This window comes from Cenococcum geophilum (assembly GCF_001692895.1).
Source record: "Cenococcum geophilum 1.58 unplaced genomic scaffold K441scaffold_46, whole genome shotgun sequence".
Classification (NCBI taxonomy): domain Eukaryota; kingdom Fungi; phylum Ascomycota; class Dothideomycetes; order Gloniales; family Gloniaceae; genus Cenococcum; species Cenococcum geophilum.
In genome coordinates, this window is record NW_027137604.1 from 1,469,854 (window position 1) to 1,483,920 (window position 14,067).

The 14,067-nt window shown below is 33.0% G+C and overlaps 2 protein-coding genes across 2 annotated transcripts; one reads left to right on the plus strand and one right to left on the minus strand.

Moving 5' to 3' along the window:
- Positions 1-7,348: 7,348 nt before the first annotated feature.
- Positions 7,349-7,558, plus strand: K441DRAFT_578974 (uncharacterized protein; the record flags this gene model as incomplete). The annotated part of the gene is made up of 1 exon (XM_067644314.1): positions 7,349-7,558. One exon carries the CDS (start codon positions 7,349-7,351, stop codon positions 7,556-7,558), a length of 210 nt encoding a protein of 69 aa, XP_067500195.1.
- A 2,611-nt stretch (positions 7,559-10,169) lies between these two features.
- On the minus strand, positions 10,170-10,400 carry K441DRAFT_578598 (uncharacterized protein; the record flags this gene model as incomplete). The annotated part of the gene is made up of 1 exon (XM_067644297.1): positions 10,170-10,400. A coding segment is annotated over one exon (231 nt), but the record flags the coding sequence as incomplete, so codon positions are not given.
- Between the last annotated feature and the right edge of the window lie 3,667 nt (positions 10,401-14,067).

Consider the following 14,067-nt stretch of genomic DNA (forward strand, 5'->3'; position numbering starts at 1 on the left):
CTTCAAGGGGGTAAAGCTTAGAATTAATAGAAGAAAAGACGAATTTAAATTCTCCACGCTTTGCTATAACGTTACTATATTCTCTATAGACTTGTCTACTAATATATAGAAGGCTATAATTGCAGTGAAGCGCTTTTAGAGTAAATTTTAACTATTTAACCGGCAGGAATCCGATTATCTCAATAGGTCGCGGAGGACTATTATATATAATACTGTAACCGACTACCAGACCCTATATATTGCCCTATTTTACTAGCGTTAGCACTACCCTTATATATCTTAGATATGGTTAAAATAACTTATAGGCTTCGGAGTTAGGGGTTTACTTTTATATATTTATACCACTTAAATTTCCCATAGATTTATAATTAAGTTACTTATTTATTCCTATACACTGTAAAGCTTATAAATACACTTATAGATTTAGATACGTAGTTCTATAGGGAGGTTAAGGAACCGGAATCGTATAAGCTATAGTAATCGTCTAAGACCTAAGGAAGTATTAACTGGCTTTTAATTGCTAACGCGAGTACGAGAACGTCTAAACTGGTACGTTAAAATTACGGAGAGATAATAAATATTACTGGCGAGCTTACTTATGCGGCTGATATTTATTCTTAACTATACTAGTTTAGTTATTGTGTTAATTAGGGAAGTAGAAGCTATTTCCTCCTAGTAGACTAGGAATGAGGGGGAATATAAGATAAATATATATATAAGCGTTAGCATAACGCGAGGCGAAAGTTTATTAAGCCCTTTCCTAATTCAGCCTCGCTAGCGCCCCCTCTTCCCGCCAGAGAGGGATTAAAAAAGTGAGATAGTTTATACCTTAGCAACTGCTGTGATAAGAAAGCCCAACTAACCTAATAGGCCATAAATAGGTAAGGCTTAACACTCGTTATAAGGGCTAGTAATTTAGATAGTTTTAGAAGCGGGCCCTAAAATAGAAGTATAGCCGCCTTAAAGGGATAAATAGATAGCCGCCGGAGGCGAAATAGTAGCCTTAGCCTTAACTGGTGGTCCGTGCGCTAGAAGCTTTTCCTTCTATATTATACGTAGCGGCTCCTAGGTATTCTGTGCTGTAAAGAGCCTTTCTTATAATAATGTTTAGTTAAATAACATTTCTTACTATTATCTAGACGTTCTTTGTTGTAGTAGCCGGTTCCTCTACTATATAAATGGTTATCCGATATCTTCCGCCCTCTAAACTATCTTTTAATAGCTTTTTCGCATTCTTCGCCCTTCTTATATTTCTTTTTAATTGCATTGTCCTCACTATCAAAGCGCCGAATATTTTCTTTTTACTCTATAAAGGGCTAAACAGCGAATTGTCTTCTATCTTATTATTTACGTTCTAATTTGTCTTAACTATATTGCTTTTAATCTGTCTTTAGGTAGTTAAGGCAAGTTTCTTAGCTACTTATTATCCATTAACCGCGAGGCTTAAATCTATTATAAATGCATAGAAAGCGATAGCTTTATTAATGCTTATTATATTTATTAGTTATATAATTAGTGCTCCATTTCTAATAAGTGGGTATATATTAGGTACTTCTTGATCTTAATGTCCCTAATAATATCTAACTATTATTAACTAGGCTATATCCACATCTTAATAGCTCTGCTATGGCTTTCTACCTCTTAGGATATTATAACCGATCTATTCCTAATCGCTTTTCCTATACTAGCTATTTTTAATATTAAACTTCCTTAATCTATAAGGGTCCCTGCTATCTTATAATCTAATCTAGTTAGCCTTCTTATTCCCATCGCTATTACTAAAGCGGCCGTAACAAATTTAATAAATAGAGTCTCCCGGATATATTAGCTGAATATTTTTAGTATTATTTAGTATAGGGTAGTATTATTAATTAACAACTCTCTAGCTATCTGCCGTAATAGGGCATTATCCCATTTATCTAGGGTGCGTAGTTATACTCCGACCCTTATAGATCCTTAGCGCTACTTAATATACCATTAATCTTGAACAAGTATACCTTAGTAGCCAGTAGTCTATTTTACGATATTAATTAGCGTAGATATAATTAGGAGCGCTATAAACTCTTAGGCCGGGGTTAGATAAGGCTATATAGCTTTAAACACTAATCTAGTTAAAAGGTAAAGTGATATATATATACTAGGCAGTGAAGCAAACAGCTAGTCTTAACGTATTAAACTATAGCGGCAAAAAAAAGATCGGCCTAATTTAGGCGAGAGGGTTATAATATATCTAAAGCCATAATCTTATCTAACCTCTATTTATAGTTCCACATTTTAAAGAAGTCTAGAGATAGCTTTAAATAGAATACATCTTAGTTAGTATAGATCTTTCTTCAGCCTATTTGAGCAGGGAGCTAATTAGTCTCGCCGCTTAATTTTTTTTATACAGCTTAAGAAACTTAAGCCTAATAATTAAGCTAATAAGTCGTTTTAGTTGGAGCTCGGATAGCTAAAGGACCCTAGTATATTAGCATACTGCGAAAGAGTAGCTATTATTTCCATTTACCTCCGCTATAGAGGGATATTAATACTAGTTACTAAAATGTTCCGTACCTAATTATTCTAACCTTTTATAAATGGCGCTTTCCACATAATAGTTAAAGCGCTCGCCCTTAGGAACTCCTAAATTGGTATATTATCTATTTAAAAAACTAAATAGATTCTAATAAAACGCTAGAAGTTAGTAATGTAACTATATTTATAGTCTTATTATTACCTCTTATACGGTCGATATATCTAAGCTTAGTAGCTACTTAGCAAGTACGCGTACTATAGGCAGTGCCTTTAAGTAAGCTACTTTAGTGGGTTAGTATTATAGATAATCGATAATAAGGGGAACTAATAGTGCTGTAATAGTGGAGATATAGACTATATATAAGGTCGTAGGTTATAGGTTATAGGTTATAGGTTATGGGTAATTAGCGCAACGGTTTATTTAGTTAAAGCTAAAATAATCTTTATAGGATATATAAATGTAATGAGGACAGAATGCGAATTTTAACTTTATTTTTAAATAGTCTCGTTTTCTAGGATATGCTTACTTTAACCTTAGCTATCTTTATTTAGCTTTATTGCCAAAATATAGAGGAGTATTTAGTATGCTAGTTACTGGAGTTTGCATTTAAAATGGCGTACTATATTAGCCTTTAGGCAAAGTATAGTTGCAGCCGTATCCTAAAAAGGGTATAACTAATGTAGCCGTAGCATTTCTATCTATTGCCTTATATATAAGTAATGTTGTTATTATTATATACGCTAAAATAAGTACTAAATTAAAATTAACTTTAGACCCCCTACTAGCGGTAAAGAGAAAGGTTCTAATAAAACGGCCTAAAATAACTATAAAGTGAGTTTTACTTATATAGAAAGCACGAGGCTAATAAATAGTATTCTAAAAATTCTAGAGTTACAAATAGATATCCTTTACTTGTGGTCCGGGAAAATTAAGGGTAGGAAAAGGCCGTAAGAGAGATTTTAAGGCTAGTACTTTTTTTAATAGGATCGCAATCTTAACGGATATAGATTAATTTTTTAGAAATATACTAGTAGTTTAAATGTCTTCCATGCACTCTAGAAATTTATTTGTGATAATTATACCTTACTTAAACTTAAAATATAAACAACTAGAAGTCACTTTAATTAATATAAAGGGCGACGCCATACTTTGCGTTAGCAATCCCGTATTATTAAGACTTTTAGTATTATTAAATAGGTTAGTAGCTAGCTTTTCGGTTTTTACGGAAATGCTTATAAATTTAAAACTAATAGAGTTAGACTTATTAGACGATCTAGATATAATATATCTAATTTATAAATCTATTTACGGACTCCGCCTAACCCAATCCTTAATATTAATTGATGTACTATTAAAGCTTACGGCGGCGATTAAGAAGTATAAGTTCTCTAGACGCTCTAATATATACTAAGAAGCCGTCCTCCGCTTTTATAACTAAATACTTTATATTCTAGAAGCGAGCGACCTCTATAAGCTTATTAAAATAGTAAGAAACCTAGGCCTACCTTTAAGGCGTAGCACTTTTATATAATATGCCATCCTTTACCGTTATGGGCACCTTAGTTTTACTAGGGTTAAAGGAATAGAGGAAAGCAACCTACTACTTAGTAGGTTCCCCTACCCTTCTTTTATAAAAGTTTAACATTATTTTTAGTAATTATATTATAGAAAATAGCGAAAACTCATTTATAGATTGCTGCTATTTTGTCTAACTATTATAGTTATATAGTATTAAATAAAGAAATAACCTACTTGATAGAACTTTATTGAATTAGACTGTGGCCTCTATTAGAAAGTGACGTATTAAGAGATATTTATAAGAAACTTAGGAGATTCTAGTATCTAGGAGATTTTCTTAATTATAATTATTACTACGTCTCTATTGTTGATGTAGTAATATATAGAATTAGATATGCAACCTTAGACCTTAGAAGGCTTATATATAGTGAGAAAAATAAAGAAGATTCTAAAGTTAATGCTCCTAATATAGAGTCCGAAAGTAAAACTAATAAGGACTTAGATAGTATTGATAACGGAAATAATATTGGGGATAAGAGTTTTAATAGCTGTGATGTAAAAAGTTCTAAGGATAATTTTAAGGACAATTTTAATAGTAGTTTAGAGAACGGATTTAGTGCGGACTAGAGACGAAGCTAGCCGTAAGTATAAGAACTAGGCAATTATCTATAGTATTAAGCTAGTTTAATAATAAGCACTAACAAACCTTAGCCATGCCGGTCAATAATTTCGCGGAAATAAGATATCTCCGTCACCTATTTGATACGTAGTATTTATTCCAGCTCTATATAAAGATTTAACGTTTCTAGAAAACTTAAAATAGAACGTATAAGGGTTATAATACGGAGTCTTAATTGCTAAGCTCTGTAAGTATAATTTTGCCTTTTAAGTACCTAATAGTGACCTTGATAATTAATATAAATGACGTTAAAGACGAGCTCCTAAGAACCTCTATAACGATGCCATATTCTACTAATTTAATATTATTTTTATTAAGATCTTTAAAAACTGTCGACCTGAATCGGATTTACTTACTACTATCTTACTACTATCTTTAATACCTGCTACCCTATAACTCACTACCCTACTTATATCCTACCACCTATTTCTATTGCCTGCACCTACACTATATATATTAGTTAAATCTTATATCTCTAAAGTATTTAGGCCGAGTTAAGTCCAAAGGCTTAAGCTAGTTCTCTTAAGCTATAGCGTTATCTAGGCCTAAGTTACCTCTATTTCTTTATAGATTAATTAAGATATAAATTTCTAACCTAATATTTACCGGTTAATAAATTATAACCTCTCTCTCCTATAACAACACTATTTTTAATAAAACTTAAGGAAACCGTGTTAAGATTAATTAGACACTAACTTGCTATACCCTCGCTATTTAGATTTAAATACTCTATATTAAGCTGTATTCCCTCTAGTATTCTAAATACCTACTTTTAGCTTCTTTAGCGTATAGAAATAAAGCTTTATTAATTCTCTAATAGTGATTCTAGCTCTTAGTTAAAGATACTCCAGTTTCCTATATATCTTCTTTAATACTATTAGCTAACTATCTTACCAACACAAATCTATCTTAAAGATGAATGCTACTAGTTTCTAGGTTAATGTTATTAGGGCTGCCTCTATACTATACAACTCCTATTATAGCAGTAGTAAAATTTAATTCTCTATTATTTATCTTCTATATATTTCCATTTTCTAAACTACTAACGTCTTTTTTAGCGGCCTTATTGTAATTTAATAATAATTTATTAGGTAGGTTTAAGTGTAGCACTAGCCTATATATTAGAGCTTTTAGTAAGCCGTATCTAACGAGGTATTACTTATTTAAATTAATTAGCCGCCAGCCTTTAATTAATATTTCCTTTTTTATAGTTCTTCATCTATAATAAGAGGTCTTATTTTAATAGCTATTTTATATAAACTAAGTGGTATATATCGCCTAAGGAAAACTTAACATTTAATAACACTAAGAAATAATGTTTCTACTACCCGCGACTTCCTACCCCTACTATAAGAACGTACCTACTTTATATAAGAAGGTTGTTACAATTTCTTAAATTTTCTAATTTTTAGTAGGGTTTTAATATGGCCTATAGGCTTATATAGCCTACAGGCTTACTAACTACGTTACCCCTTAGAGGATCGCGAATAAGTTTCGCGTCTTTTTATAGCTATTAATAAGTAGTCTTTTCTAACAATTTTTCCTATAGGGTTTTTAACAGGTTTTAAATTGACGCTTTCTAGCTTCCTCCTTCCTACTACGTCGTCGTTATTAATAGCCTTTAATATTACCTAGAGATTCTAGGTTATTTAAATAGTCTATTAATAATACCCTACTAAGCGTAAAGAGACGATATATATTCCTACTTTTATATTATTTATTAGGCGCAGGCCTTATACTATTAGGTTTTAACAGTACGCGTTATTTAGGGCAATAAGTGTGTAATTATCTACTACTACTTAAGATAGTAGGGAACCTACTATGCAATACAGCAGGCTAAGGCGAGATTACCCTCTCCTTGGGCCTATACCCCCTAATATATTATTTAGAATATATCTTTGTAAGCGAGTAAATAAATAGAGGCTTTTAAGCCACATTTAATAGACAGAGTTCTCCTTAGTAACTTATCCGTCCGACACCATCTTATAGGCCTTAGTCTATTCGCGACGTTACCTAGCTACTAGGATGGCAATGTATTATAAATACGGATGAAGTACCACGTGGTCATTATAAAGAGACGTCTCCTAAATATAAGTGCTTAATTTTATAGGATTAAAGAGGAGTAATAGAAGTCCTAATTTAGATTTTTATTAATCTTAGGAATGGTTAAGTAAGGACTTATTAATTCATTTAGACTATATAAGCTACATATAAAGGGGAAGTTTTATTAGTAGCTGTACTAAATAAATATGCCTAAGCCGATTGCCTAGGGGACTGCCTCTATTAATGCCTCCGTTTATATTTCTACCTCTATTTTTAGCACGCCTCCTTACTGCGTTTTCTTGTATTTAAGACACTTTTGCTCTATATATATAGGTAGAACAGCCTAAAATGCTTTTTAAGTCAATCTTATAGTGCACTTAAAATCTTCTTAGTGCTCGTTAATCCTTCTCTCTTTAGTAACGCTTATTCCTTCTAATTCTAATATATTTCTAAGGTATTGCATCTTTAGCAATAACCCGTTAAAATACAAACACCTATTTAATAAAAGTTCTCGCATTGCTGAGCTAGTCTGGCGATTTTTTAGAAATAGTCTGCTCGATATTTATATTACGCTCTCTTTATAACTTAAGATAATGTTAGTACTAAGTACCTTAGTAACTATAACCTTTACACTTTTCGCCTTAGTTAATGCGTATATAAAGTTAAATACGCCTATACTGTATGGCAAAGATACTCTAAATAATAGTCCCCTTAATAATATAGGAGACGATCTCCCCTACAAGCAGCGCACTAGTGTTTACGATATTTTAGAGATAAATAATATTAAAGTGGGCGTTCCTTAAGAGCTTAGCTTTATTAGTAGTGCGGTCTATAGTAGGGGCTTCTATTAGGTCAGTGTTACCTTAAATAAGGAGCCTATAAAGAATAGCTAGTAGAAAGTTATCCATAGCATTATCGGCGGTTGCCCTTTAAATGCCACTAGAAATCTTCCTGGTAATATAAATAGTAATAATACTACTATTTTCTAGTATACGCTTCCTAAGGGTATACTAAATAGTTAGTATACTCTAGGCTAGATATAGTTTAATAAGGTTGGTAACCGCGAGATATATATAAACTATCTACTAATTATAGTAACTAGTGGCGGTAATAACAACTTGGTTATAGAGAAGCTTCTAAATATATTTGTCGCTAATATTCCTTTTAAGACCTATAATATTTCTGAGAATTTTAACTACTAATTCCTAAATCCCGGCGACTCTATTGGGACTTAATAGGCAGTGGATATTAGTACCTCTTTTAGTAGGGACTGCGCTTTTATAACTAAGATAGGCGCTAGAGTAGGAACTCTAGGTTTGGCTAGTGGGGCTATAGTAACTGGTAGGGTTACCTCCTTTGCTTTTACTAGCGCGCTAGTAGCTATTAGCGCCGTTTCTATACCTACGGCAACCTTTAACCTAGGTGGCGTATTTACTCTAGGTGTATCCTCTATAGCTATAGCTCTAACATCCTTTATAACCCTTATCGTTACAAATATAGCTACTAATTTAGCTACTCCTTTAAGTATTGCCGCTCCTATTAGTAGTACTGGTGTTAGTACTATATTGGTAGCTTTAAGTATATACGTCCCTTAGTACCACCTAGTTCGGTTTCTATAACTACGGCTGTGCTATACTATAAAACCTTGCCGCTAGCATAACCTACTTAAATAGAATAATTAGTAAGTAAAGTATCTATTACGACTACGGTAAAGGGTTCTCTTTTGTTAAATAGTACATGGTAATATATCCCTTATAATGTTAAAATAGGCCCTACGGTTATTGATAAGAGGTAACCAATTAAATTAATAGAATTAAAGACTTGTGCTTAGGAATTTAAAGCTTTTAATATTACTTAATTCTTAAGCTATAAGATAGCGTATTTAATTTCTAAAGCTGCTAAAGGATTGCATATTTCTCCCTAAAATTAATAAACACTAAGATAGCAACTATAAAGGGATAAGACTAAATGTGAAAGAGTAGATATGAAAGACGAATAGGAAATTAATGGCGAATGGTAATAAGCTATTAGCGTAAGTAGGAAGATATATTCTTTAGCGGGTATTGCTTAGGCTAATCCTAACTATAACGTATATATAAAGAGCCTGGTTAATACCAATAATAAAATAATGGTTTATTTCTTTAGGTTCTCGTAGCTTGCTTATTGTTAGACCCTTATTTTATTTAAAGTATATAAGTAAAGAACGCCTAAAGCTTATATAACCTAGTAATGTAAAAGGTTAGGTTAGGTTTTAAAAATAAGGTTAAACCTAATCCAAAATTCGGATTTAAGGCTCCGAACTAATTATATAACCAGTTAAACCAAATTAACTAGATAAAATATATAGATTTTAGAGCAATATAGTGTATAAAGTGGTAGAGGCGCTTAAAGGAGGCATAGAGAAGTTGTATAAAGAAAATAGTATATAGAGAGCTTACAAAGCTCGCAATATGTTAGTGATATTAGTAATTAATAAGCGAATTATAATATCGTACCTACTATCGCGAGTCTTGGCATAGTATTGAGCGACGATTAGTTGTTAACTACTGTATATTTAATACTATTATCGCTTAAATCGTTCTTATCTTCCTCCTTATCCTTATCCTCCTCCTCCTTATCTTTATCCTTATCTTCTTTCTTATCTTCCGGCTTATAAGCTTCCTATATATTTATATTAGCTAACGCGTTAACTTTAGCAGCAGCTTTCTTAGTAGTAGCTTCCTCCTCATATTGCTTATTAACGTTAGGATTAACACCCTTTTTAAAAGCTCTGGCTTGCGGCCGCCCGAACCAGGACTTAAGGCACTTGTTCGCTTTAATAATATTAGCTTTAAGCCGATTATAAGAGTTAGTAATAAGGTGCTTAGCGGAACTAAACACATGTTTGCATTCGGCGCTTATTAACGGTATAGCTAATATATTGAGGGCAAATTGGGTAAGGTTTGGTTATAAGAGGTAAAGGCTGTTTTAATAAGCTAGAGGATTGTTGGTAGTTTCTAGGTCGGCTTTAATATAGGTTTAATAGGCGTCGGCTTAAGCAAGAGGTATAGCTTTAATTTATTTATAAGTATATAGTCTACCAAAAGTCTTACTAGGTATATAGCAAATTAGTAGAGGCTGCTTAGCGACGACGGCGGGTGTATACTTGCCTTTATATTCCTCTAGCCAGAGGTCCTTTACTAGGCCTTTAATACCGCGATTATTTAGATCCTTAGGCCTACCGCAGAGCTAGTGCTTCTTATTCTTATCTTACTTAAATTTTTGTTAAAACTACTACTATTTCTTATTTGGCAGAAGAACCTGCGCGGCATAGTAGGCAGCGCTATCGTCTGCGCATTTATAGTACTCTTTACACTTCTTCTATAAGGAACAGGCAGCGGCTTCTAGGTAGGTGTATTCCTCGCTATTACTGTATTAAAGTTGGAGCTCTTTAAAATCTATCTGGGCGTTAAATGTGCGGTTAAAAAGCCAATCTATAGTAGTAAACCAGCGGTAGAGTGTATACTTATAGCCTTGGCTATATATAGTAGCTTTATAAAATGGCTGTAGAACAGAGGAAAGCTTTTTAAGAAGAAACCAGTGGTATATTATAAGACGGTCATTTTTTATACCTTCGCCGCGTTTTGGTATATGGGTATCGCAGAACGTCTAGATATATTACTTATAATTAATTTCTTGTACAATAGAGCTAAAATATAAGTTTTATCGCGTTGCATTACTTTAAATAAGCTAGTAAAGAAGTTAGGGAATATTCGGTTGCAAATCGCCTCTATATTTATAATCTGTCAATCCGTACGCCTTTTAGTGTTACCCGTTTTGTAATTAGTGGCGGCTACTACCATAGGTTATTTAAATATGTAATTAAGTTAATTGTTTAGTAAGGCTCCATAATAAGGCTCTAGATTTAACTTTGTATAATATATAATTAATTAGTAAACGATTTAAATAAGCCCCTCTCTGCCACTAGGCCTCTATTGCGACTTAAAAAGATAGAATAATAAGGGCAGTATATAAATAGTAATAAGGGCAACGCGATAAGGACGACGCGATAAGGACGACGCAATAAGGATAACGCGGTAGGGTCGACGCAGTAAGGACGACGCGGTAAGGATTAACCACCTTAGCTTGATTAACTTCCCCAAATTAACTATATTAGATTAAGTCGGCTATTTATAAAGCCTTAAACGGGTCAAATCGGGCGTTGCTATATAGTGATTTTAAGCCAATATAACAAGGCTTAGCTCTCTTAGGTGGCGTTCGCCCTTACCTAAATCCTTATTATTAAGGCCTTACTAATTCCTAGTTACCTAGTTATTACCAAAGCTTTAAAACTGATCTAGATTAAGCCAATAGAATTGTCTAACTAGTTAAGCTTTTAATTTTGGTTTAACCAAACCTATTTAATAAAGTAACTTAACTAGTTGCATTATTAATGTAACCAACTACTAGTACTAATACCCTACCAAAATACGACCCTGTCTCGACTGCGTATCACCCTATTTTAGCTACATATTAATCTCTCCTTTTATCTTATTACCTACACCTTCCTTATGTATTTATATTACTTAATTTCCATAAATTTAGAATTAAGTCGTTTATACAATTCTTCCTATACTGTAAAGCTTACAGCTTATAAATTAGTGGCGAACGAGAAGTGTGGTGCAGTAGGTTAAAATAATAAAAATAGACACGTTAAATATATTAAGGGTTATCTAGTTAATATAATCCTTCTTAGCTATTAATATCTATTATATATTGGGGGGGGGGGGGGGGGGTTCGTTTAATAACATCGCTAAGGCGTTATTTTACCTCTAAATAATATATAATTTAAAACCTAGGGGAACTATAGAAGGGATATATATACCAGTTCGTTACTTCTTACCCTATTTTCGCTGCTAGTTAATTATAAGTCCTAAACGCTCTGTCTATTTCCCTAAGCCACCCTTTATATCCTACTTATATCCACTTAATTATCCTAAGTATTGGTCACATAGGGTGACTCACCAATAACGACTACTCGAGTAGGTTACAGTGATGTTGGTTAATATGCTTGTAGAAATAAGGAAGGACAAGGAGCCTAAGACTCCTCGCCACGCTAGTGCCACGGCGATACGTAACAACCGCTTGCCTTATTCCCGATACTAGTAACTCTTCTTTTATAGTTGCCATCTATATATATAGATACCGCTTAACTTACGTAGCATCATAGAACCACCCTATAATACCTTACGCACGCCTACTAATTAGGCCCAGTTATAAGACCGCACTTTACCGTAATCTACCGCAACCTGCCGCAATCTGCCATATTCTGCCACGCTATAAAATTCTTCTCGGATGGTAACCGTCCAGGCGCGGACGGTCGGGGCGCTAGGCCCGAAACGGCCTAGTTTACACCGTCGTCGGCCGTGCAGATATGGCCTATGCGCGACCTCAAGAACATCAAAACCTCCAGCACTAAAATGTAAACAATACTATCAACACCCTATATATATTAACACTATGGTAAGAAATAGGCTTTTAATAACGAGGACTTAATTCTACTAACTATATATCTAAACTAGCTAGCTAGTTTAAAGAAAAAAGCCCCCCCTTAGCCTAGGCCTCTACTTAATTTCATACCTCTATATATTAATAATAATAACGAATATAGACGCCTAAATCTTCTATATAACGTTAATCTAGGCAATGCATATAGTATATTTAAGCTATTCTTTACTAATAAGCTACTTAATAAACTAGTAAACTTTACTAAACTATATATAGAGCTGTATTTAACACTAGAGGATAAATAGCTAAAGGGACGCCTATATATATAGAAGTTAATATATAAGCTAGAGCTTTATGNATACTTTATAGTGCTAATCTATATAGGAATTTATATTAAACTAACTATTAAAGACTATTGGCGATAGAACTTTCGGCGTAGAACGATATATATATATATATCGCGAATATATTTTCTATACGAGATAGCAGCAGATTAACCGCTATTTCTACTATACTATANCTTAAAAAGATCGTAATAAGGCCTTCTATAGTACCTTTAAACGTATTTAGGACCTTAGTAAGTATATTTAAACTTACTATTATTAATATTATTACCCTAGAGTCTATCTTACTATTAATAAGACAACTAACCGGTTTACTAGCTANGTATTTAAAATAGTTAATATTCTAATAAAGCTAATAATAGAAGGTTATAAGATATAGGTCCTAGTAAATTAAGGCTACCTTCTTAATTAATATCTTATACGGTCCTAAACTTAGTCTATATAGATAAATACTAATAATTTAGGTATAAAAAACCTTTAAGGGAGACGTAAGTAGTAATACAGCATATACCCCTCTAAGTATTACGCCTATACTATATTAATAGAAGGAAAAATACTATTAGGTTAACTGCTCTAAGACTAATAGTCCCTAATAGCCTATCTTACCCTATCTACCCTTTATACTATACTTCTATATTATTATAGATTGCTATTAGATATCATTTGCCTATCCCTAGCCTCTTACTACCCTATATACGTATATACGCCTACCTACTGTCCTTCTATAACCCTCCCTAAGGTATTTAACCTACCTCCTATCTCTCTATATCTAATAGCGTACTTAATCTAGTATTATACTAGCAATAGAAGTATACTAAGCCCCTATAACTAAGTACCTATACTACTAATGTAATAGAATAAAGTTAGGGGGGTTAAAGTAGAGGAAGACACAATAAGAAGGTAGATAGACTCTACCTACGAGGTATATATAGTTTAACCGCGTATAGGTGCCGTATAGTATATCGTTATACCATATAAGAGGAAGGGGGACGCNATAAGTAGATGCCGTGGTTTAAGTATACTAGATGTACGTAAAGACGTAATAGTTATATTCGTAAGCCTCCGTTAGGGCTTACCCTCCTAGTAAGAAAATTCTACGCACTACTACCACGTCGCAGCACTAGCGCTGCGCTGCTATATATATGTCTCTACGTTTACTCTAGTAGTCTATTAGTATAATCCTAATAAAATACTAATAGTAGCTGCTAGGTTCCTGGGCTCTACCGCATAGAGGTATAGAGGCTAATTTTATACAGCTCTAATTAGATATATTATATAAAGGGTAAGAAGAAGAGTTNCTTTAAGCTAGATAAGTATTAATAGAAAGAGAAAGGATTTACTAAAATAGAATTAGTAGTACTTAATTTACTAATATAGGTAGAGAAGAATTTTAAAAAGCGCCTTTACTCTCTAAATAAGTATATAGTTTAGCTAGATAACCTCTTTACCTTTATTAAACTTCTTTTAAGACCTTAAAAAAA